This window comes from Rhinichthys klamathensis, unplaced genomic scaffold (assembly GCF_029890125.1).
Source record: "Rhinichthys klamathensis goyatoka isolate OS25496 unplaced genomic scaffold, OSU_Roscu_1.1 h1tg000231l_1, whole genome shotgun sequence".
NCBI lineage: Eukaryota > Metazoa > Chordata > Actinopteri > Cypriniformes > Leuciscidae > Rhinichthys > Rhinichthys klamathensis.
Genome location: NW_026606755.1, coordinates 1,310,296 through 1,336,449, shown reverse-complemented (window position 1 = coordinate 1,336,449; position 26,154 = coordinate 1,310,296). Strand labels below are relative to the sequence as shown.

Here is a 26,154-nt window from a genome sequence, read left to right as displayed (position 1 = left end):
CCAAAATAGTTCGTCTATGGACGAGCACATACCCAGAAATCCCACTTTAAGGCCTATTAATAATGTGGTATTAAGATACCCAAACAGTCTTTGTAGGTTCAGAGGCGTGCAGCATTAGATTCGTTATCTCAAAGGGGCAGCGATTTCATCAACATGACAAAGGCTCGTTAATATTACAATATTAAACGTTGTCTGAACTAACACAATGATTTTTGAATCATTTATTTCGACATTTGTATAACAGAAATGGTTTTAGATATGGCTCGCCATTTCTGTCTTTTAAGCTTGCTAGTTTGTAAACAACCCATCTGGGGATAAATGAAGTCATCACTTATGTGATAGTTTGATTCGGGGAAGTGTGCTGTCACTGTATTGATCAGTGCTGATGTACGGTAAAGGTAACACCAGCATCATAGCAGGGGAAAGAGGAGGAGTCACCAGCTGTTAAACGCATTCGCAGTGCATTACAGAGCATAGCTGCACAGACATTCAGAGGCACAAACAATCCCAGAAATCCAGACGAGCTTGAGAAGACGGCTGAAAGCAGTATGCAGACTCACCACACTGCATTAAAGATCACGAATGGGGAAAGTACTACTCGCAACTCACTAAATTCATCATCACAGTGAGTTATTTGATATTGCAGGCTTATTATTTTGAACCACAAGTAACTCACCAATGAAAGTCAATTCGTTTTGTGTGAATCTGATCACATTTAAGCTGATATACCAGGTCACTGTGCTTAACACGTGAGGCGGCGACTCCCGAAACAGAACATTCAATGTGTCGACTTCAACGTGGCGCCCGTGACATCATCTGTACACATCATAGCCCACCGAAAGCTGTGGTGAACAATTATCTTCACGGCCTTTCTCAAAAGCTTTACGTTAACAAACAGTCATTCACTGAGATTAGAACAGTTCGCATTGGTTCGGCACGTAACAAATCAGCCATGAGTTGCACAAAATGCAAGAGAGAACAATCTGAGGACTGAGAGGTGACACGTGTAGGCAATTGCAGCATGCTACGAGCAAATCCTCCCGAATCGATTACAATTACGCAGATATAAAACAACGAAAGCACCAAATTAAAGAGCTGAAAGACACTGATCACCCAAATGTTTGTTTTTTTTTAAATCGAAAAGAAGTATGTTATGCGTGAGTTATTAAACTCGGGTCGAATTAAATGATAGATGAAAGGCTGCATGGCGTGGAGGCAGTTACTGTCCATAAACACTGACTACAGCTTTCTGTAGAACGCTATATATAACCACCATGATTTCCCCACAGGAAACTTGAGCTTCATACACAAACTACAGGCGCTAGAAAATATGCAAATAATCGTTGGCTTTGTGTGTCAGTAGGAAAGAGTCGCAATGTATTTGCTTGCCTGCTTTGACGCGTCGAGCTCTTGACAGCTTTGAGGTAACAACCGTGAGTGTGATTTTAACACATCAGACGAACATATAGCATAGGAGGCAGGCCGCACAAAACCACTAACCATATCAAAAGCAGCTGCATAAATTACTTTGACTATTTACAACGCTTATTGAGTTTTACACTTATAGCTGGCCAGTCGGATGTATCAGTTATGTACAGTGTCAGAACAAGAGAGCGTTTTGGTTGTGTGAAGGTTCTTATAGCCCTTTGATGTGGCGGCGTGAAAATAGAAACTCAGCATGAGAAAGAGACTAAGAAAATGTGAAACGAAAGAGAAAAAAAGGATGGAGATGCGAAGATGGATTGTATATAAACAGCTGGTCTTTGGTCTCCTCTGGCATTTTCCTTAAAAAAGAAAAAAAAGACGAAGCATGAAACTGCGACGCTTCGCCATGACACTTTTGAAACCTTTGCCTGCTTTGCCAGAGAAAGGGCTCCTTGAAAAGAAATATAAAAAAAACAACAACAAAAACAGGAAAACATTGAATCTGTCAAATCTTGGAATGGGTGCAACTTATATTTACAAGAAGGACATTTTGAAATAAAGGATTGATTTCGTAGAAGAAAAAGATTGATACATTCCACATCTTGATATCATTCTGAATCTCTTTCGTATCCTTTCTTCCCTGGTTCCACCTCTTCAAATCCCGGGAATGGCCGTGACATTCCTCTGGCATTACCAATGCCTCTTTAGCAAAATGGACTCCTTTGTCCACGGAAAAACACAAAATGTTTAAAACAACAGTGTGTCATATCCTTTTAAAAACTGATTTGTGTCTTTGTAATGGCAAAGAAAAAATAATCTTGCACTTTAATCTGTCAGATTTCAAATGCATGCTTTCTATTTTCACAAAAAGAAAGAAGTTTTTAAGAAAGCAATGCTCCGTCTGTAAATGGCATTTCATGCCTTGATTCAATCAGAGGTTACCTCGTCTGGTCCATAACTCATAATGTTACGGTGAGAAATCAAAAATAAAGTGAGATCTCAGAGTTCCAAATTCACAATCTGAGCATTCCGGAATGCACATCACATAATGCACCAAGACACATCAAAAATAAATAAATAACCGTTGATGATCATATAAAAGGGAAAGGGAAAAACAAAAGAGCAAATAGTCTATGAAATACCACCATGAAGCCCAGAAGCGGGCAGCTCTGTCAGCCAATCGTAAAGGACAACTGAGAGCGCACTCCTCTTGTCGAGTCATCATTGGAGCAGAGGCTCCGCCCAACTCGAAGCAGAACTTGTTATGGAGTGTCTCATCTTTCATTGGTCGTCCTCAGCGTCTTATTGGCTGGGGAGTGAGCCAATCACCAAGGCAAGAGACAAATTAATTAAATCGCAAGTCAAGGTTTCTGTGGTCCAGGGGAGAGAACGACAGGTGTGGATAGGCCGTCCACGCTCAGTGCCGGGATCTGGATCTGATTGCTTCCGTTGGAGGGGAACTGCAAGAATAACAGCACGCTATTAATTAGGATTTAAGCTTGACTCTATTAAAAGACACTTTTTAATGTACTGCATTCACGGCTTGCTATCATACATTTACATTGGAACATCTAATCACTAATTAAACTGGACAATATTAAAGAGACAATAATAAAAATGCAGAACTAGTCCGAAAAGAACATCTACCACGACAGACAGGAGGTCGCTCATGTAGGGTTAGGTTTAATGGCCCTGTTCCTTTAAAACTAACAGCGTGTAAACCTTCCAAACTCTGCACTGCTGATATTGTCCAGCAGAGGACGCTCACATGCTTTTCTGAGGAAGAGTCCATAAAACTAAAGCCTTCATCAAATTAAGCACACTAGATTTGACTAGATTTGACATCCACTGAAGGAATAAGCGAAAGACAACATGGTGAAATCACTACAATGCAGAGCCTTATTCAAGGTTTAGTTCATTTCTTTATAAAAATGGGAGCAATATGATAAAACACAGTAATAGTAATTAGTAATAAATGTTATTATTAGTTATTGATAATGGTAGTAATAATAATAAATTAATTGAATTGAATTAACTAATTAAAAAAAGGGGCAACAGAAATGTGATAAGACACCAAATTCAGTAACAATGACATTTATTATAATTAAATAATAATAAAACTGTAATCGACAATTAAGGGTTATGAACTGTTATTATTATCAATAATAGTAATAATAAGTTAAATTAGCCTAATTGTAGGTTACTGTTTTATTGTATTTATTGTAAATAATAATATAAACAACACATAATTCAAATAATGTGTGATCATAAGTGGGGGAATCGCTGGCTAACTTACAACAGCTTGAAACTTTTCTCATCCATTCAGAATTTACAGAACCATTTATCATCCAAAATGCAGTGGTTCTTAAAGTATTTTAGTGATGCCCCCCTTTAGACTTTTATAAAATCTAGTACCCAACTTCTGACTACCAAATAATTTCACCAAAAATTATGAAAATTTAAAGATTTTTTTTTAAACTGCAATGAAAAACACCTGCAATTGTTTCACTTTGTGTTGCTGTTGAAACATTAAAAAATAAGAGAGATTATTAGACCAGAACTTTTCATTTAAATTAAAATTCCAGTAATGTGGTGTTGCATTAACAATACATAATCGGCCGCCTCACAAGCTCAGCTTCTTGTAAGTCTTCCAGCCAGAAAACGGCAGGGGAGTGGAGAGTTCACAAAAAACAGCTAGTGATGCCGTCCGCTGAAACTGTTGCCACGGCTTTTTTCCCCCATCTTTTTCTTCCTCACCCCCACACACACTTTGAGAACCACTGATGTAGATACATTAATTTCCTTGTATTTCAGCATAAAAAATGATCACAAGAATATTTTTTGGGGGGGGGGAGTCATCTTTTGGCTCCTCTGCTCCAGCTCGTTTCCTAATCCAGCTTTCTAATGAACCTGTCATTGTATGCTATGAATATTGCAGGCTCTGTGACAGTGCGTATGTATCTCTATTGCAAGTAGCTTTGGATAAAAGTGTCAACTAAATGTGTAAATAAGATATCGGGTACCATGACAATTAGAAAAGTTTAGAAAATATGTCATATGTTGTGATGCATTTGATGGTTATGAATGGAGTGGGCAGAGAGTAAATTCTCAGCCATGCGATGAGCCGAGGGAGTGTGAGGAGACAGATGGTGTGCTGCTGCCATGCTGTGGACAGAAACTGTGTGGACAGGAAGTCTCACCTGGAAGGAGAGCTTGGCAGGGCTGCGTGGAGCGATAGGACTGAGCGTGCTCCAGAAGTGAATGGTTGATGGCAGCGGACTCGGTGTCAACAGCACTGGAGTCTAAGTGAGAGAGAGATTTGAAGAGGTTGTGTGTGTGTGAGTGTATGAACCATTTTCCAAGGTCATTGTGTTGTATCTCTTTGTTCTTGGTTATCTGGTAACACAAGCATTCGTATCTCTCTGGCTTTGTTAAAATCACATTGAGACTGTGTGAGTAAGAGCTTGGTACATGTGAAGCATCCATTCATACCACACAAATGCTATTGTTGCCTCCCACAAAAAAAAACAAAAGATATTGCTGATAATTATAAAAAGTATCACAAAAGCAAATATCTAGCTCTTAAAAACACAATTCTATTGTAATATAGATTTCTATTGACTGTAATATAATGCTAAAGCTCTGTGATCACTCTCTTTGTGCCTTGTATGTGGTAAAAGAGGGCATTGTGTTGAAATCAGGGCTGTCAACTGCTTAAAATACATATTTTCTGAGGTGTTCATGTGGGTTTCATCTTAATAATGCTATTGCAAGCAGCACTAATTCAATTCCATCAAATAGTGCAGATGAATATAAATTTGTTAACTCAATTAAATGCATTAAAAAATGTACATTTACATGTAAGCACATGTTTTTAAACAACCATAATAATGAACTGGATGGCTCACCAGGGAATGGGAGGTGATGACTGTGGGTGTTAAGGTGTTTGTGGCACTGCCAGAGGCCAGCAGGCTGTTCACCGCTGCATTGACCTTATCCAGTGAGAGACCAATGGGCAGCAGTGTAGACGAGGATGGCAGCTCCAGCACACGTGGCTTCTTTGATTTAGGAGGCTGGACTTCCTGCATGCTCTCTGAGAGGGAGGCTGATGAAGTATTGGTGTCCTCTGAAAACAGTTTTGAATGAAGGGCTGAAATTGGCGATTTAAACACTGCGGTCTTTGTTGACCTATAACTATGTTGAATAACTGTAAAGCATTCCTTGAAGTTGTTCAATGTTTTTATAAAAACGCGGAATCAGCAATATGATAAAAGATATATTCATTTGATAAAGAACTAATCACAATAAATTCTTCCACCAATATAAACTACTAAGAGTTTTTTTTAAAAGGAAAAGGATGCATTGGAATGATCAAAAGTGAAAGTAAAAAATCTATTATGATACTAAAGATTTCTGTTTCAAATAAATGCTGCTCATTTATCATGGTAACTGTTTTTAACATTGATAATAATAAGAAATCTTTCTTAAGCATATAATCTGCATTTTAAAATGATTTCTGAATGATCATGTGACACTGAAGACTGGAGTAAAGATGCTAAAAATTCAGCTTTGTCATCACAGGAATAAATTACAAATTTAAATATATTGAAAACAGTTATTTTAAATTGTCATAATATTTTACAATATTTCTGTTTTTACTGTATTTTTGATCCACTGTAAACAGCCTAGTGTTTCTGTGGTAGCAATTTCTAAGTTAGACTTGGTGAGCTCAAAAGAATTATTTCAAAAACAGCAATTAATTAGCTTAACACTAGGCTGTTTACAGTTGCCAAGCCACTTGAAGTATTAATATAGAGTTTATTTGATGTCCCTTTTATAACTGAGACTAAAACACTAAGGAATGAGCTATCAATTACAAAAAGATTCACTTGGAATTTGTAAATGTAGTATCCCTAAAAACTAGATCAGACAGATGCTTTGAATAACCAGCTATTCTGAGCTCAAAGTCTTTTTAATGAACCGGAATCAACCAGAACATTTAATCAACCAGAACTTTTGACTAACCAGGTAACTCAGGATTCTCTTCCACTTCCTCTTCTCCAACCGGCTGGGCCACTGGCTCCACGCAGGGTGAAGGTTCATCCACAGGGATTGGGGCATCTGTATCTCCAGGGACAGGCACTGTGGACACCGACTGAGTATGGCAGATAAAATGAATAAATAACTCTTGCATTTCATTCCAACCAAACACCAGACCCCCCACGGAATAATTCATAAATGACTGTGACATGTCTGCTCACCTCAACATCTGTTTTTTCATCCAGATCGACAATCTTCAGCAAGTTTTCCTCAGGCGGGAGATTTGACTCTTTGGGCAGCCCGACAGAAGGAGGCTTTATGACCACAAACACAGGCTGAGAGGGGTTGACAACACATTCACCATGAGCCAGAGGAATTAGCGAGGTCAGAGAGCTGGGATCGGACAAGTAGATCTGTGGTGGGTCACCCAAACTCTGGCTCTTCTGTGCTTGAGCATTCTGTGGGATGGATGGATAGATGAATTTAAAACAGTGTTTTTATGCACAGATGTCATAATAATAACAGTATTTATCATGGGTGTTGGATTGCATGCTGATTAGCTGACTTTTAGGCATTTTCCACGAATCATAATGCATAATCTTTTATAAATCTGCCTAACAATGTCATGTTGACCAGGAGGCTACAATGAGTGCATCAATGAGCAATGGATAAAAAACTAGTTTGTAACTCTTTTACATCCATACTGTGACATTTTCAACTGTGTGGGACTTGATTTTATTAATTGGGAAAGGGCTTGCATGAATCCAATGCAATTTCTGACACTATCAGAACTTAGTCAGAGGCTGAGATTCACTGCAATTATAATTAGCACGACTGTAAACATGTCACACGAGGCAATCAAAGACTGACGATTTTGCCCAAAACAAGCCATTCTTACTGTGGTTGCAGTGGCTGAGCCAGAGGGCGTCTGGGGGCTGAGAGCGGGTGTAGCACATGGGGAGGGGTGGGTCACTATCACCTGCAGACTGCTGCTCTCCACAGTCGACTGGGCCTGAACAGTTCCCTGCTGCCCTTCTGTCTGACACATTCGTATCTGCAACATATACATACATAATCACTGTGAATCAAATACCTGATGTGCCTCACAAGGTTTTACAAACCGTTGATATCTCGTTTAACTGAACAGAGACAAAAACATGAAATCCAGAATAAAGCTGACCTCATGCACTGTGTGGTCCAGAGGGGCAGGTTTGGGGCTGCCGTCAATCAAGACGTGCTCTGTTTTGATGAATTTAGAAGTGCTTTTGCAGGGTGACTGCAAGGACTGGATGGTGAAAGTAGAGTAGAGACCAGACTTCATGTAATCGTTGCGGGAGCTGCGTTGCACCGAGCTGGGGGAAGAGCGCTGAACCTGCAGGCTCTTGGAGAGACACGGGCTGGTGCTGTTAGCAGCACCTTGAAGTTTGGTCTGATTGGACAGCTCTAATTTCTCTCCCGCAGTGGTCCTCTGTGAATCCTCAGGCCCTCTCAGACCATCAGCAGAGGTAGGGTCCGGATAGGTCACAAACTTGTAGACGAACTTCTGGCCGCTAACTTTCTTAATAATATTCTGTGGGAGTATGAAAGCAATAATAATATTCACCTTATAACAATCCAAGCCCTTCCTATTTATCTTTAGTGTGTTTTAAAAATCTTTTTTATTGTAGTAATACAATACAAAATTCCAGAAATTTATAATTTATTCATGGGAAAATAATAGTGAAAGATTGAAATATTGTCCAGGCTGATTAAATGGTTGAAATTCATGAATTTTGAGTAAATAATGTCAATTTAATGTTTAATTCCATTTATTTAATCTCATTTGCGATCATTAAATTAATATATCAAATATACAGGCTATTATATTGTTCAAAAGTTTGGGGTCAGTAAGGTTTTTGAAAAGAGTCTCTTATGATCATTATTGCAGCATATATTCGATCGAAAATACAGTACATACTGTATATATACAGTAATATTGTGAAATATTATTACAATTTAAAATATATTTTTTATTTGAATATATTTTAAAATGCAATTTATTCCTGTGATGCCAAGCTGAATTTCCAGCATCATTACTCCAGTCTTCAGTGTCACATGATCCTTCAGAAATCATTCTAATATGCTGATTTACTGCTCAAGAGACATTGCGCCCTGTGAATCAGGCATTTTTATCAAAGTTGAAAACAGTTGTGCTGTTTGATGAATTTATTCAGGATTCTCTGATAAACAGAAAGTTGAAAAGAACAGTATCTATTTGAAAAAGAAATCTTTTTGTAACATTTCAAATGCCTTTTATTCCACAGGGATGCTTTAAAGTGATCATAAGTGACAAACCTTTGACCACTTTAATGCATCCTTGCTGAATAAAAGTATTAATTTCTTATAAACAACAACAAAAAAAAGTTTTTATTAGGTCTAGGGCTGGGTGGTATGACGATATATATCGTGGCGACGATATAAAGAGATTTATTGAAAGGTCAGTTGTACATAGTTATGTCAAAATGTTCATTGTGTGTAGTATTCACTTAAACACAGTTGGTTGTCTTAAGTGAACTTAAACAGTTGGGTGAAAACCGGATATGAGTCAGGACTCAGTATATTAGATCTGTGCATTAGGTCTTAAAGTGATTTCAGCTTAATAAACCTGCTACCGTGTCATTATTGTTAATCAAACAACAAAAAACAAAGAGAAAAACACTCACTACTCTTGAATGAATGAACTTTTGTATCTCTAATAAGAATCAATTTATATTTAGTGTATACAGTAAAGACTATGCAGTGTTTTATTTTTACATTTATTCAATTTCTGTAACATTTCTTACTACATCTTAAATAAATCTGCTGTACATAAAAAACTGTTTATTTATTGTATTTGTCCTATTGTCTTTAATTTGCTTTTTTCTTATTTTTAATAACAAAGATATTGTTATCGTGAAATAATTTTTTTTCATATTGTGAAATAAGACTATGGTCATACCATCCCAAATAGGGCCAAATGAAACGGACCAAATGCCTGATTCACAGTCATAGTGATTCCTATGCATACCTTGTCATAGTAGTAACGAAGTGCCCTGCTTAGTTTATCATAGTTCATGTTGGTTTTGTTCTTGCGAAGCCCCCAGAGTCTGGCCACCTCCTCAGCATCCAGCAGTTTGAATTCCCCGTCCCCAGACGTCCAGGAGATCAGGTGCTTCTGACTCTGATCCTCCAGCAGGTGTAGCAGGAACTGCCACAATGTAATGGACGGATCCATCGCTACAGGGCACAGAAAACACACTATGTTAACCAGGCAGTATTTGTAAACTACTGTTTAAAGTTTAGGGGTGCTAAGTAAGTGCTAAGTACCATGTTAAGATTTGAAAAGGGACTACTACAAAGGACAAAGCAATTAGTTCTAACTAAATGTAAAACAACCTTCTGTAATTACTAACTTTTTACTGAAATATATGCCAATATCTCACAATCAAATCATATGTGCTGTAAACACAAGGACTGGTTTTACTAGCTATGTTGCAAAAAATACTGCATCTAAAATACCTAGATTTCATTTTCATGGTAAATATGTTCTGGAACTGCAGCCATGTTAGAAAAAAACCAGCCTTTTGGGATTTAACCAAGTACAGTAAATTAAATCCTCTTTCTTTAGGCATTTTTTATGGTTGGATTGAGTAGATGAGTGTAAATGGAGAGTGAACATTTTATCTGCAGTGACATCGAGGGAAAACAGGCAAGAATTAATGGTGCTACAGTCAGCAGAGGACGTGTATCACAAGTTCAGGAAGAACATGTTGAGAATGCAAATGAACTCGATTAACATCCCCCCCCCCCCCCCCATTTACGTAACTCATAAGCAACACCTTAGAAACGATCACCATGGTAAAAGCATTTAAGCAACAGTTTCTAAGGAATATAAAAAACCCCGCCACCTTTTAAGCACACTGAACCAAATAAATCGCAGGGAATTGCTGATGACAATGAAGGCAACCGTTTCCATTTGAACTCAGCGCACAAAATCTCATTAATTAACACATTCATTAATTAAAATGTCATTAAAATGAGCTGTAAGTGATTGAGTGAGTGCATTCATTAACAGTAAAATGCCTTTAATAAATGGTGTCATTCTAGGACTGAAACACCAGAAGAATATCCTGTGGGCAGCTTGTGCAACAACCACACACCAAGGCAAACAGAGGGTTTTTACAAAGCTGTAGTTCAGGATTTAAATGTCACATTGTCCTGTTAGCCTATTATCTACACGAACTCATCAAATCAACATCTCTTTGCAAAACTGCTGAAGTTACTCATTTCCATACAGACTGACAAAAAAGTGGAAAATAATAATTGTTCCTGCAGCCTGCTAGAAATATACACAATAATGAATAATTAATTATGCATTGAGAACATGTAGATTGGCTTGAAAGTCGAATTAATTTGACCAATAACGGTGAAAAAGAATAACACTCAATGTTATTCATCCATAAAATATTACATGAAAGATTTGTCTGAATACATATCACTTTAGTTTTAAGCAATTAATATGAATAGATCAATTAAAAATGTGTTAAATGTAGAATTACGCATAGTACTAAACATATAATACAATATATAAAAAAGTGCTTGTGTAACTATACTGTAAAAAGAACACAAAGGAAAAAGGTAATTTTTTATAGATGAACAATCTGCATTTGTCAAGATTATTTATCTAGAGTATTAGTCAATATTGTATATTTTAATTTAGATTTCTTTAGCTGCTATATCATTTAAACATGAAACGACAGCATTCAATTTCAACAAATATTTAAGAGCCTTTAAGAGTCCCACCTACAGTGCTTAGCAGAAGTGAACACACCCATGCTAAAGTTGACTAAAAAATCATCTTTTGGAAATCGATCTTAATGCCTTAATTTAAAAAATGAGGAAAAATTCAACCTTTAAGGACACCAATTTTCTTTGTGAATGAATAATGTATCGTAAATAAATAAATGTTCTTCCTTATAATACAGGGGGCATAAGTCAGGACACCCTTATGTTAAATTCCTATAGAGGCAGGCAGATTTTTTTTTTTATTTTTTTTTTTTAAAGGCCAGTTATTTCATGGATCCAGGATACTATGCATCCTGATAAAGTTCCCTTGGCCTTTGGAATTAAAATATCCCAACATCATCACATTCCCTTCACCACACCTAGAGATTGGCATGGTTTTATTTCAGTTAGCCTAATAGCTGGTTTGATTTGCATGCCTGCCTCTATGGGAATTTAACATAAGGGTGTCCTGACTTATGCCCCCTGTATTTTAAGGAAGAACATTTATTTATTTACGATACATTATTCATTCACAAAGAAAATTGGTGTCCACTAAAGGTTGGATTTTTCCTCAATTTTTTAATTAAGGCATTAAGATCAATTTCCAAAAGATGATTTTTGATTCCTCTTTTTAGTCAACTTTAGCATGGGTGTGTTCACTTATACTAAGAACTGTATATTTAGGAATTTATCATCTCCACATTTTAACTATTCATCAACTATTCAGCTCAAAATTAAGTTACCAATATTTTATTCTGTACTTTATAATATTGTGATGTCTAAATTCACTTAATCATCACAACATTGATTTGACATTGACAAGAATGACTAGTTTCAGTTTTTCAGTTTAGATTTATAATAAAAAGCGCGAATAGTAGGCTATAGATTATAAAACAGTACAGGCTTAACATATCAGACATAATTTTAAACTAGTTGCATCCCTAAATAAACAGTCATTGAAAAAACAAAGCTAGTTGTTTAAAGTGCCCCTATGATGCTTTTAATTCCTCTTTCAAATTTGCATAATGCCAGTCTATGGTCTTCATTGGCTGCCCGTGAACGTCTACTTTGACACTCAAACTGTAGTTGTAGCTGAGACTGGAAGAGTTTGGTTCGTGTTGTCGTCATGTCGAGAAGACGCTGTTTTTCAGCACTGCGAATCCACTTGCATGCACCTCCAAAAGATGAGGACTGGGGTAAAACCGACACCAACATTACTGTTGTGTATCAATCAGGGATGGAAATTAACTTTTTTGTCCACCGGCCACTGTGGCTGGTGGATTTCAAAATCTACCAGCCACTCAATGTTTTTACCAGCCACTTTCTTGTTTTTAACCGACAATGTGTAACTGCATGTGAAAATTAATACTACAAGAATACTTAAGCAGTTTATTTAATCTCAAGTCTCAATGAAATACTGACATGTTCTCTTTCTCTCACCCTCGGCCTCATCCACCTAATCTGTCATTTATTTTTGTTTTGATGATAAATTGAGCCAGCCTCCAAAAGTAATTAACCTGTCCTGTGATTTTTTTCTCTCTCACACAACACTCTCCAGACACGGATTTATGAGCTATAGTATGTTGGTTGCCTTTACATAAGAATAATATTTAATATAATCTAGATATGAAATGGAATAAATAGCATTCAATACAAAATGAATATGTCTCATATATTGAAATCAAGTTTTATGTGATAAAATATTTGCTTTGTTGTGCATTAGAACCACATCAGGCATTTAGTACAAAATAATTTATTGAAGCATCCAGATACTTCACCACGTGACAGCAGCTAGGCTCCTGATTGGTTAACGCGGCGCGAATTGTCGCTAAAGTTCAGATTTTTCAACTCGGGCGGCAGACGCGAGTTCGCGTCAAACGCGTGAATGCACAAAAGCACTCAATAAAATCATGCACGCGGAACGCGTCAGACGCCCGAACTTGCCGCGCGAATGAGGCGTATTCGCATCTACCACGGCGCGCTCTACACCTCATTCGCGCCGCAGGAATTTTTACGTGCGTAACGCGTCTTTGCATTGACTTAACAATGAAATCACTCGCGCCAGACGCTCTAATCTCGTTTGGTGTGAACGCACCATGATGTTTTCTCTGCAGACCTCTACGCCTGCGATGTAACGCCACATTTTGTTTGAAGGTGTGCCTCCTCTAAAAGTGTCCGCCGTCCGGGTGAAACAGTATGCTATTTTTATTTACCCGCCACGGCGGCCGGTAGGTGAAGCGAGTTTACCCGCCACAACACAAAATCACCCGCATTTGGCTGGTGGCGGGTGCTAATTTCCATCCCTGGTATCAATGCTGATGTGTATCAATGCTGAGGAAGCGTGAAATTCAGATATGGGAATGGGGCATTTCATTTTTCGACACTCGTAAACCAATCACAACAGACTGAGTCATCTGACCAACCAGAGCAGAGTAGGCTCTCGGTAAGGAGGGTTTAGAGAGACTGAATTTTCGAACGAACCGTTTTCAGACTCTTTGATAAATGAGGTGATGCTGCAATGTTATTATGAGGAAATCAAAGTGTTTTTTGACCTTGGATGCATGTAAATCTATTGCAGGAGACCTCCAAAACTAAATAAGGAACCTTTAAAAAAGCATAAAAGGGGCACTTTAAAAGAATGAGTACCATCATGAGAAACTCCTCTATAATGTAGCAACATAATAAATAATGGTATATAAAATTATAAAGTGCTTTAAAGGCAGCACTAACAGCAGAATCTACTGAACTGTTTAGGCCAGTAAAACAAACAGCTTCAGATTTTCCCAAAAGCACAAAGCTTTCATGAAAAACCTATACTGCTATGGTGATTTAACCACACATCTACACTTTCATTAAAAAAATACCGCCATCCAAATCTAATAGCAAAATTAACCATAGGGTCACTGTAAAAATGTCATAGTGGTGCCAAAACCAAAGAATCAGATGCACGTTTGTCTTATTTACACTTGGATTATCATATACACCTTGCAGTGTTACATTCTAGCTGAAGAGCTCCAGCATGACTAATCAAGGGACTAACACTGCACAGCTTGCCTTAGTCTAATGCCTCATAAATCAGCCTGTACATCTGAGAAAAGCAAATAAAAAGCGGCACTGAACAACACAGATCCGTTTCCCCCGCCTTATTGCCTTAAGACTGTTTGGGGACCTCAATGCTTAATAGTCAATTATCTTGAGTTCTCAGGCTGCATGATGACTTATAGCCAATTGAATGAATTTCCATCAGAAAGGGGGAGAGAGCCAGACAGGACCGTGATGTGTGCAGAATTAATCCAGTGCTAAAACCAAACAAATCCCCAATAAAAATGTACTCTTGTCTTAAGTAGGGCTTCATAGCAGTTCCTGGGAGGTTCATCAATGTGCCCACCCTGTCTCCTTGGGTTAACATGCTGTCTGCTGGTTAATATGACACTGGTTTTATTTACACAAACAAACACAGTAGAGACAAGCTGCCATGTGCATTGCACAATCATGTTCAATGCACGTTTGGAAAGCAGCAAGTTATTATGCATTTGGATCAAAGTTGTCAAGAGTAATTAAAAATGCCTTGTTGTACAAAAGGAATCGAATAATACCTATAAGGTAATACGTTTGTTTTATAGCACATTGACAAATACAACGGCACGAGCTTGTTTGACAGCTCTAACACTCAATATCAAAATATTTAATATACAACAACAATTGAAACAAATGCAATTCTGTTAAAATATATCCTAAATCTTTTGCTGGTTAGTACACAAATAACCAGGAGACAAACACGTCAGCCAAACATTGATATACTGTATTTGATTCAGAAAAAGCGGCATGTTTGTGGAGACACTGTCAGACATTTGGATTTGGATGTTACGTTAACGTTACTCAAACACAGTTGAAGTGCATCAGGCTTCCAACAGGTTTTGTTAACCCACCCTGACCAAAGTAAGGAGTAAATGCCACTAATGTGTATGGTCCCTTTAATACTTTTTGGACAATCACGTTGATTTGAACACAACGTTCTGGTTCACCATCCTACTCATGGACAAATTAACCGTGAATAAAACAGAGCTTGTTGTGAATGTATGTCTTTATTTGACTAACAAGTACTTTATTAAACTCGAATGCAATTACTCCTCCATGTCCAACCTCTTTGAAGTGGAATAAAACTTACCGCTGATCAGCGGGTTGGACTCCATCTCTCCCAAAAAAATGTCTTTATGGGCGGTTTTATTCTTTGGAGATTAAATCACGTCCATTACTGTGCTTGCTGGGTGTCAGAAGTCGGCGATTTAATTGCGTTTGGTTGTTATGTAACACATGCACCTCTCCTTCCATGTTAGTTGACATTAGCAGCTAAGTCGCTAGCTTTCGTTAGCTCACGCTGCCTGCGCGTGCACCGTTCCTGTCAGACGAACTGAAGACTTCTTCAAACGTCAAAATACTCCAGTAAAATCGACTAGGGCCGCGGTTTAAAAGGAGGAATGTCACGCCCTGCCTTTAAAGTGATAAAGAAACAGTAAGGTGGGGTTCATTCCAGTGTGGTGGACGGTCAGGGAGGGCAAATAAAACGAGACTCCTGATCAGGTAGCCGTTGCTCCGTCCACTTCGGCGCGAAGCGCGCGATCTTCCCTCCTTCAGCGGTGTCCAGGCAACGGACGGAAAGTCCTCGCGATCTAGCCAACCGCAAGCGCGGCTGCACTGTTGGTCCAAAGAGCTCAAAATACCGGGGTAGTAAAAGACAGAGCGCTCCCTTCCGAAGTTTTTTTTTGGGTTTTTTTTTTGTAACAACAACAACAACCTCCGCTCTGCTTTCCCCCTCTTTGCTTCCTGTTTCCACGAACGCCTCGACTACTTGTTTCTTTTTTTTCCACCTCTCTTTGGTCCGCGAGTCCCCTGTGCGGCCGTGACGTCACTGCACAGGCATGACGTGAGTCAGCTGTAGAGCAGAGCAAAATGAACGAGAGGACAAACTTTTATGTGTTGCTTTCTTCTTGGGGAGAGAGACTTTTTATTCAGCACCAAGGTCGAATGAAAATCTTTGCACAAAGAAAATGCGTAAATTCTCTCTCTCTCTCACCCACACACATATAGGTTGTATACCTTTACGTAGACATAATGTTTTTTATACTATACAAACTGTATATTCTATCCCCTATCCATAACCCTACCCCTAAATCTACCCATCACAGACAACTTTCTGCATTTTTACATTAAATAAACATTACTTAGTATGATTTAAAAGCTGTTTTCCTCGTCATGACCAAAAAATGGCCCCACCATGTCAAAATATTCACATTTTACTACCCACACACACACACACACACACAGGTTGCTGCTGCAGGATTGCCCGGAAATGTTGCATGCAGGGGTTTTCCATGGGGGCCGCAAGAGAGTGCTAGGGGGTCCGTGGAAAGGTTTAGAAAAAACCGTGTAAAAAAAATTAAATACATTAACTATACATAAATAAATGTGATCAAAAATAAATAAATGATTGAAATAAAAAAGAATGTACATTTGATTTGAGTTAATAAATAATACATCTAACTTTTCAGTACTATAGTAAGTAGAAACTAAATTAATAATGTAACCAAAATATTTTTCATATATATTTTACACAGATTTATGATCATTTTTTCACAGTATAAATTGGGTCTTTAAAGAGGATAATTTATAGCTGCCAGGTAGGTTGATCACATTTGAGGGTCTGTGACGTCTAAAAGATTGAAAACCCCTAACATAATGTATGGCCAAAACAATGCATACTGCATATGTAATAGAATAATATAGGAAGCATAGATGATCTTCAGACATTGATTCATTGGACTTCGTAAGTACAATAAAGGTCTCTGTAAATCCGGAATAATATATCATCTGAAATTCCACAGCCAGTGCTGATACTGTCACATTATAGTGATTGTCATTGTGCCCAAATGCGGCAGTGAGTCTTTGTACAAAGAAAAATAATCTATTTCAGGAAGCAAGTCTTACAGTGCTGCCACAATTCAACATCCAGTTTCCATGGCAACTGTTACTAGTGTGACAGGGTAGCCGTCATATGGATGCTGCAGAAACTTAACATTAACCACTGTCTTCATCAATCAGAACAGCTAAAATCAAAGTTTAATTAATAATCAATTAATTTCAACGTGATTATTGAATCCCAAATGCAGCACAGAACTGATTATATAGTTTATCCTCTTATTATTTGTAGATACAACCAACAAATAAATACTACTTGTATTTTAGATTGATTTTGAGCTGAAGTTTTTTAAATTCCAGAATCAGCATAAACTCACATTAACGTTTTTTTCCCCCACAACATATTTTAATGTTATATATACATATGGAATAGCTGCATAGTATAATGCTCAAATTACTGGTAGACTCAAACCAACACCAAAGATCTGAGCAGATCATGAAATTCTTCATTTCCAATAATACAATTTTAATAATAAATTGCTTGTCATACCTAAACAAGGTAAGCCTATTTTTTCGACATCACATCTATTCATATAGATAATCTCATCTTATATGAAGGAATTTATGTGTTTTAGTGTATTGCATGTACAAACAGCGATATAAATCTAAAATGATCACAATGCCACAGAAAGTTGTACTGAAAATGTTACAATTTATTCAGCAAAATTTTCAAAACAACAGTATAACCTGTTAAAAGGCAACGTTCCTCTGAACTGATTGCCATAATGTTCACATTGTTTGAAACAAACATTACAGTCATATGTGCAAAAATAATACACTGTGTGTGCTGATTAATGTACTACAACACCTCCCTCCTTCTGGTCTCTGGAAGATCCTTAAGACCTTGCAGTTCCCTCAATCCCTGTGAGAACAGATCATTTTTTACTCATCACAATAAACTGTAAAAGGGACAAAAAAAATAAAGCAGAATCATTTGTACCTCCAGAACCATGCGGATGTTGGCCTTTATCTTTGCTGCATCTTTGGTAAGAACCTCGGTATACCTAAAGAATTAAAATAATGATAAACATCTTGGGCATACATGCAAATTTCAAAACGATCAAAAAATAAAACCAAAAGTCCTCTTACTCGGTTAGCTGATTCGTCTTCTTTTCTATGAACTTCAAAGCCTCTGCATGGGTGAATTCGACAAAGAATCCATAACCAACTGCCACATATATTTTTGATGCATCAGGTCTAGATAACAAATGAATCGTTTATGAGTTTGCTCTTTCAAAATGTTAGACAGAGGCATTGAGGCACAGTGAGCCGACATCAGACTTGCAATACTTACACATGAGCCTGCACATAGAAATTGCAGCCAAGGTCAACATCAGTTTTGAGTTCTTTGCTGTCAGTTTCCTAAAGATGAATAAAATACAGTGAAACAACTTATTATAAAAACACACAATACAGAACGAGAGGAAGAAAAACGCGCTCTCATATATATATATATATATATATATATATATATATGGAAATATATGAGTGCAGGACTTCAGAACAAGCACAAAATAGTGGATTTAAAACTACCTGAATGCTTTGTATTGTATTCTTCAGCTGAAGGTATTGTGCTATTTTCTCATATACCGCATCTCTTTGCTCCAACACTTTCCTGTCAGAATCGAAATAACAGTAGATAAGCTTTACAAAAATATGAATGTTTAATATGTAGAATAAGATATACATATATTGAGATATACATATAATACTAGAATAGGTTATAATAATATACATTATTGTGCACTATGGGAATACTTTATTTTATACTTTAATGCATTATTGAGCAAAGAATACATGGTATTACCATGCTACATGTAAAAATATGGTATTGCGATTGAACTCATGGGATTACCACCATGGTACACACATGGTAATACTATGGGAGCTTTTGTACGTGCAATACAAAAATGTATTTCACCAAAGACATAATCAAGTGATGGTACTTACTGTAAGTCTTGTCTCAACACTTCACTGATAAATGTCTCATACTGCAAGACTTTTTCATCAATACCTGCCGTCTCAGAAGTCATGATGTGACAAAAAAGATGGTTGCAGATATATAATACAGAGATACTTTCTTAAACAATAATCAACGTTTCTACTATTAATCTACATCAAACATCGGGGCTGACGCGGCGATTAAAAACGTACAGATTACAGATTATTTTGTTTTCGTGTGAAAATACTCGTGTAAGGCTAACCCGTCCTTCTGTCTGTCACGTGGCTCTCCACTTGTTTACAAGATACACACGGAAACGTACTCGAAACCGGAAATGGCGTTAGCTAACTTTTTCTTTTTCTTCTTTAAAATATATAAACAGTTTGTAATATTTAAGGCATATTTTACCTATCGGTTAGTGATATTAAATAACCGAATAATAAAATATAAATGCATATGTAAATACGTCATAGTTCAAAGTAGTGATGGGACGACGGTCCGATTCATTTCTGCGAATCGGTTCTTAGAAATAGTTCGTCTCAAGGGACGGGTTAAAAACGTTTTTATCTCATGATGTGATCTCTCTGACATTCTCGCGTGGCATATTACATACTCAAAACGTCAGTAAAGCTTTATATATATAAATATGTATGCACGAACACAAAATATTTATTATAACCAGCTCTATTTCTCAATAAAACTGGCAAGTTCAAAAGAGACTCGGTTCAATGAAGACCCGAGAAGCGAGAAGCGCAAGGACCGATTCATTACAATTCGTGACTTTTTTGTGAATTGAATCAACATGTTCAAAATCCGACTCAATTGAACTCGTTCACGAATCGCACGGCACATCGCTACTAGTTCAAAGGTCGAACAGCAGCTGCGCAGAAGGCGCATGTTCGTGCAGCAATGTGTCGTTTCTTTCGTATAAAAGTGTAATAGTTTGAATTTTCACCGTGCTTTAATCTCAAGCATTATAATAAACTTAAAAGTGTCAGTGTTTTGAGTTCAGACAGTTGTAAAGGATAGTTTTGGAGTAGTCAGTATAGGAATGGCAGGTCCAGAGCTGCTGCTTGACTCCAGTATTCGCCTGTGGGTTGTTTTGCCCATAGTCTTCATCACTTTCTTCGTCGGAGTTCTGCGGCATTACGTCACTCAACTGATTCACAATGAGAAGAAAGTGGATCTGCAGCAGGTGTCTGATAGGTGAGATAACTGATGCAAATGTTCAGCCATAAACATGCTATCAAACTCACAACATATAGAACATTTACATAGAAAATAGACTAAAAACAGTTCAAAACATTAACAATGTAATATTATATGTAAATTAGAATTTACTTCTATTTAAAGTCTATTTATCTTGGCAGTTAAAATAAATAAAAGTTTGTATTGCAGAGTATATTCTGCATTATCAGGGAATAAACATGTTTAAGTAATTATGCAAAATACATCTGAATTGAAAAGGAGACATTTCAGTTTTGCCCAAACCTGATCATCAGAACTTTTTAATTCATCCCCATTACGAAATATGGAAATGGAAATGCATTGAATCAATTTAATTCCCTGCAAGCACATTGAATCCTAGAGAAAATCTCATTGGAACTGTTGCAGTTTTCACATAACACATATGCATGTATCTAATAATAATCCAAATTCAAGCTTTTCAAACTACTTAAAACCTTTAAACTTTAAAAGTATTTAAAACTTCCAACTGCTTCAAACTTCACAATTTTTAAACCACTTCAAACTTTCTGGTTAGGCTTGTCTCGACTAACATTTTAATCTAATCTTATAACCAGAGGTGTTTAAGACTTTAATTGATTTGTTGTTTTAATCCACAGCCAGGTGTTGCTACGCAGCCGCATTTTGAGAGAAAATGGAAAATATATTCCCAAACAGGTATTAATTACTTTAATTATGAATAACAGTTCCCAGGATATTTGCGTGGAGTCAACTTTTAAAACTTCACAGACAAGGCTTAAAGGATTAGTTCACCTTAATTTCTCACCCTCATGTCGTTCCAAATCGAAAGACTTTCGTTCATCTTCGGAACACAAATGAAGATATTTTTAATGAAATCTGAGAGCTTTCTGTCCCTCCATTGACAGCTACGCTACTACCACTTTGATGCGTCAAAAAGTTAATAAAAAGATTGTGATACTAATCCATATGAATTGAACGGTTTAGTCCAAATTTTCTGAAGAGACTCGATCCCTTAATATGATGAACAGATTCAATTGAAACTTTTATTCGAATATAGACATTGATCAGCGAACATAAACAGAAGCCCAACCGAACCTGCTTGACACAACGAGAATGAACCTCATTGGTTCTCACGCATCAAGCGAACATGCTTGAGCTGTTTTTTTCTGTTAATCTAAGCCCTGTCTGTTAAACCAGGCCTTTATTTATTGATTTAATGTGTCACTGATAAACGATGCTGTCCCGCTACAGTCATTCGCCATGCGAAAGCACTATTTCAATGACCCTGAGACTGGATTCTTCAAGAAGGTCAAAAGAAAAGTGATGCCCAAAAACCCCATGACCGGTAAGATGTTACTTTAACATCCTAGAACTAGAGGAAATGACCTTCTATGCTTCATCACTATGTCTGAAAACCTGTCCCTTTTTCGCTCCCAGACCCCAGCATGTTGATGGACATGATGAAAGGGAATCTGACCAATGTGCTGCCAATGATTCTGATAGGAGGATGGATCAACTGGGCCTTTTCTGGTTTTGTCACAAGTATGAGCTTTTTGTTACTTGCCAGAATTTAAATGCTAAACTAGAAGAGGAGAATCGAATGATCATGTGCAAATGTGGTCTTATTGCCAAAACAATCATTTGTAAATGTGATCGAATTCAGGGCTGTAAGGAAGGATCTGAAATGTTAAGGGAGACATTCTAAACCTTAACAGCCGGCTCATGAATTTTAATTGGGTGATGTAACGTTTGGCCAGTACATTCATAACTCATTTTCTGAAAGCCAGACGTTGGTAAGTGGGCGCTAACCATAGTAGGATTACTTCATACGTGCCTATTCAGTCCACTGCTGATGCAAGCGGTTGGCGGAGGCTTGTGTTTGGTCTTAAAGGAGAACTCCGGCGCAAAATGAACCTTTGGTCTAATAAAACATTGGTACCTAGTCAACCGTTCTCTGAGATTTGTTTTCATGATAATCGAAACAAATGTCCCCATGTCCCTACATGCAAAACGAAGCATTGAGAACTTTGTAAGTGTACAGACAGTTTAATAAGAAGATATTTTATAAAGACAGTCCACTTCGTGTATACAGACAGGAGCCATCTTTGGAAAACAGTCTCGACTAATCAAACCACGAATGCTGTTCATACAGTTCAGCTCACTCAGCACGTCGTTCGTGGTTTGATTAGTCGAGACTGTTTTCCAAAGATGGCTCCTGTCTGTATACACGAAGTGGACTGTCTTTATAAAATATCTTCTTATTAAACAGTCTGTACACTTACAAAGTTCTCAATGCTTCGTTTTGCATGTAGGGACCCTCATTATGTTACTGTGTTAGTGTGGGGCTATTTTGAGTCTTGTTAGTGGTATTAACTAGCGATTTACTTTTGCTTATTATATGCCCCCATTACTAGCGTTATACGCTAAACAGTTTTTAGAGATAAAACTCTTTACATTCGATTATCATGAAAACAAATCTCAGAGAACGGTTGACTAGGTACCAATGTTTTATTAGACCAAAGGTTCATTTTGCGCCGGAGTTGTCCTTTAAAGTGGTTACAGTTTGCTAATGTTACCAAGCAAAACGAAACTCTTAAAATTCCCCTGTTGTCAATAATTTTTTCCCTTAAAAACTCATCTTTGATCACCAAAATTACACTTTTCAAAGTTTTTTCCTTGAAAACAATTTCTTCATGCCTTAAAATAGCTTGAATGTAATTCTACACCCTTGCCCCATTTAGAATAAGTGGTTCTATGAATATGCAAATAGCCCACCAGCTCGGAGATCCACTCGCTGACGTGATTGGCTACAAGGTAGTCTGTGGCGTCAGAATCACCAGCGATTTCAAACCGCATTTTTTGAGACTGTCTTTGGTTCTCTGCAGTTTTAAGGAGAAAATACTCAGGGATGGTGTTGACTGATGAATTTAAACATAGTTTGTCATAGATTTTAAATGTAATCATTAAATTGATCAAAAGTGACAGTAAAGTCATTTATAATGTTACACAAGATTTCTATTTCACATAAAAGCTGTTCTTTTGAACTTTCCATTCATCAAAGAACCCTGAAAGAAATGTATCTCTGTTTACTAAATAATAAAATAGCATATTAGAATGATTTCTGAAGGATCATGTGACACTGAAGACTGGAGTAATGATGCTGAAAATTCAGCTTTGCATCACAGGAATACATTTTACAATATATTCAAATAGAAACGTTTTTTAAAATGGTAATATTTCACATTATTGCTGTTTTTACGGTATTCTTTGATCAAATAAATGCAGCCTCGATGTTGTTTTAATTTTGTGCCGCTTATTTCCTTTCAGCAAAAGTTCCGTTTCCTCTGACTCTGAGATTCAAGCCCATGTTACAGAGAGGAATCGAGCTGCTCTCTCTGGACGCCTCATGGTACAGTATTGGTGTGAGGTTTTTTTTATTTTGTTGACAGAAGCTGAAAACTACTGTATGCATAAAATCTGAATTTGTCGCTCTTAGGGTCAGTTCAGCTTCATGGTATTTTCTCAATGTGTTTGGGCTCAGAAGCATGTACACCCTCATGCTTGGACAAGACAATGGTTGGTGGTTTTTGTTTAAGATATTTAGACCTTTTTACGACATCAACTTTATTCTATTATATTAAATGTTAATATATATATACATGCACTTCCCGGACAAAATAAGTCACTGTTTGGATTTAAATAGCCAAATGCTTTTCATTTCTTAAACATCCATGTAGGAAGACACATCATGGCCATATTCCAGGAAGGATGACAATGTCAAGATCAAGCTCAAATTGTGAAAGAATAGTTGTGAGAAGCATGAAGAATCATTTTCACACATGAATCGGCACCAGAACTTAAAACTCATTGAAAGTCTTTGGGATGTGCTGGAGGAGACTTTACAGACTTTGCATTGTCAATACGAGATCTTGACCAAATAAATGTTATTTCCATCAAGAGGTGCATACATTTTTGGTCAAGATCTTGTATTGATGATAATGCAAGAGTCCAGCTCTCTGTAAAAGCTACACACTCCATCAGTTTGGTTTAGAAGAACTGTTGCCAAACATATTACATGATATAAACATAATAATCACGGCAATAATGATCCAGTCATTGACTCTCAAGCATTTGCCTATTTAAATCCAAACAGTGACTTATTTTGGCCGGGAAGTGTGTGTGTGTATATATATAATTATTTACATTTTAATCTTAGCTGTGGCATTTGAGATGAGCTTTAGATCTTAGATATTTAAACTAAAAGTTGTTCATTTTTAGCTGCAGATCAGTCAAGAATCATGCAGGATCAAATGACGGGGGCTGCGATGGCGATGCCCCCTGATCCTAATAAAGCATTTAAGGTGAGTAGAACATGGTTTGCATCAAGTAAACCTGTTGTTTTTATGTGATGTACATCTTTGTTTTTGTTATTTTATCAATATTAATTCTTTTTCCATGACAAACATGCACAAACAAAAACGTACAAAAAAAAAAATGCCAGCAGCAGTTTGAGTTATTTGTGGTTAGCACAAATTTAGTTAGTCAATTTTCTTGGGAAATCACGCCTACGCTCCCAGTGGACGGATTGATATATGCAACAGCAGCCTCAATGTGGAAACGTGCTCGCTTTAATTTCATAACCTTATGATCTTAAGATAATTGTGAAATGTGAAACGTTGCTGTTTTGAAGCTCACATAATTACAGAACTACTGAAACCTATTTCTTGTGAAATGCAGATTGTATTCGGTGCAATAAGTCGATGCAGTTCCATTACACAATATATCTCGTACACGATAAGATCTTTTGGTCTTCATTTACTCACCCTCATGCCGATGTAAACAAAAGGAAACGTGACGTTTAGCAGGATGTGTAAAGCTCTGCAATGCTCTGAATGTCTTCTCCTTTATGGTTGTTTCAGAGCGAGTGGGAAGCCCTGGAGATCGTGGAGCACAAATGGGCCCTGGAGAACGTTGAAGAGGAACTCATGTGTCAGGATCTGAACTTCAGAGGACTCTTTAGCTAAGATCTACAGTAAGAACAACCATGTTCTGACGCCTGCCTGATTGCAAACCACCTTTTGATATGAAACAGTGCTGTGCATTTTGCAACCAGCTGTTATTTCTTAACATTATTCAATTGTTGACTGCAGAATGTCTTAACACCCATGTGAATGTCCTGCAAACAATCTACAATATGTTTGAAATTAAGTTTTTTGTGAACTGCACATAAACATTTCATTTGATACAGTCACAGTGAAGATCTAAATTATTTAAATTAAGCCAAAGGAATGAATACAGAATTTCTCATGTTTTATGCCTTAAGTTTATTTATGTGTGAAATTGTGCCTTAAAAAATAAAATAATAATAATAATATTTTTTTTTGTTTAAACGTCAGTTTGGTTTTAATCTTTCATTAAATGGTTGCTATCCTGTTTTTCTCTTTCGTGGTTGGTGATCATCACAGTTCCTTATTGACAAGCCATTGTTTCAGGCACAGAGATAATATACCAGCAAATTGAATGTAAAAACTATTTTGGTCTCTGTGCTAGAGAGGAATGTAATAATTTAATAAACATTATATGGAACCCTAAGGTGAGGAGGAAATCAATTTGTGCTCGTCTCTGATTGAATCAGACGAGAGGAAATGATTGAGCTGGAAAATGGTTTGTCTAATATTGGTGAATCAAATGTTTAACACTTACATGACACAAACTTGTTTGAAATGATCATATTCTCATATTGTAATTGTAGAAAACACTAC

At 37.1% G+C, this 26,154-nt stretch overlaps 3 protein-coding genes across 3 annotated transcripts; 1 reads left to right on the top strand and 2 right to left on the bottom strand.

The window, feature by feature from the left end:
* Window positions 1-2,139: 2,139 nt before the first annotated feature.
* Window positions 2,140-16,145, bottom strand: elk1 (ETS transcription factor ELK1). The gene is made up of 9 exons (XM_056265292.1): window positions 15,437-16,145; window positions 9,512-9,720; window positions 7,646-8,035; window positions 7,364-7,519; window positions 6,687-6,923; window positions 6,451-6,580; window positions 5,334-5,551; window positions 4,626-4,727; window positions 2,140-2,885 (listed from the first exon to the last, which is right to left on the bottom strand). Exons 1-9 carry the CDS (start codon window positions 15,459-15,461, stop codon window positions 2,787-2,789), a joined length of 1,566 nt encoding a protein of 521 aa, XP_056121267.1. The 5' UTR covers window positions 15,462-16,145; the 3' UTR covers window positions 2,140-2,786.
* A 1,731-nt stretch (window positions 16,146-17,876) lies between these two features.
* On the bottom strand, window positions 17,877-19,461 carry uxt (ubiquitously-expressed, prefoldin-like chaperone). Its single transcript, XM_056265304.1, has 6 exons — window positions 19,195-19,461; window positions 18,778-18,859; window positions 18,539-18,606; window positions 18,334-18,441; window positions 18,185-18,248; window positions 17,877-18,106 (listed from the first exon to the last, which is right to left on the bottom strand). The coding sequence occupies exons 1-6, from the start codon at window positions 19,275-19,277 to the stop codon at window positions 18,044-18,046; spliced, it is 468 nt and encodes a 155-aa protein (XP_056121279.1). The 5' UTR covers window positions 19,278-19,461; the 3' UTR covers window positions 17,877-18,043.
* Window positions 19,462-20,107: 646 nt separating this feature from the next.
* On the top strand, window positions 20,108-25,536 carry zgc:86609 (ER membrane protein complex subunit 3-like). The gene is made up of 8 exons (XM_056265300.1): window positions 20,108-20,392; window positions 21,031-21,088; window positions 21,644-21,737; window positions 21,830-21,934; window positions 23,720-23,801; window positions 23,889-23,968; window positions 24,671-24,753; window positions 25,312-25,536. The coding sequence occupies exons 1-8, from the start codon at window positions 20,238-20,240 to the stop codon at window positions 25,414-25,416; spliced, it is 762 nt and encodes a 253-aa protein (XP_056121275.1). The 5' UTR covers window positions 20,108-20,237; the 3' UTR covers window positions 25,417-25,536.
* Window positions 25,537-26,154: the final 618 nt, after the last annotated feature.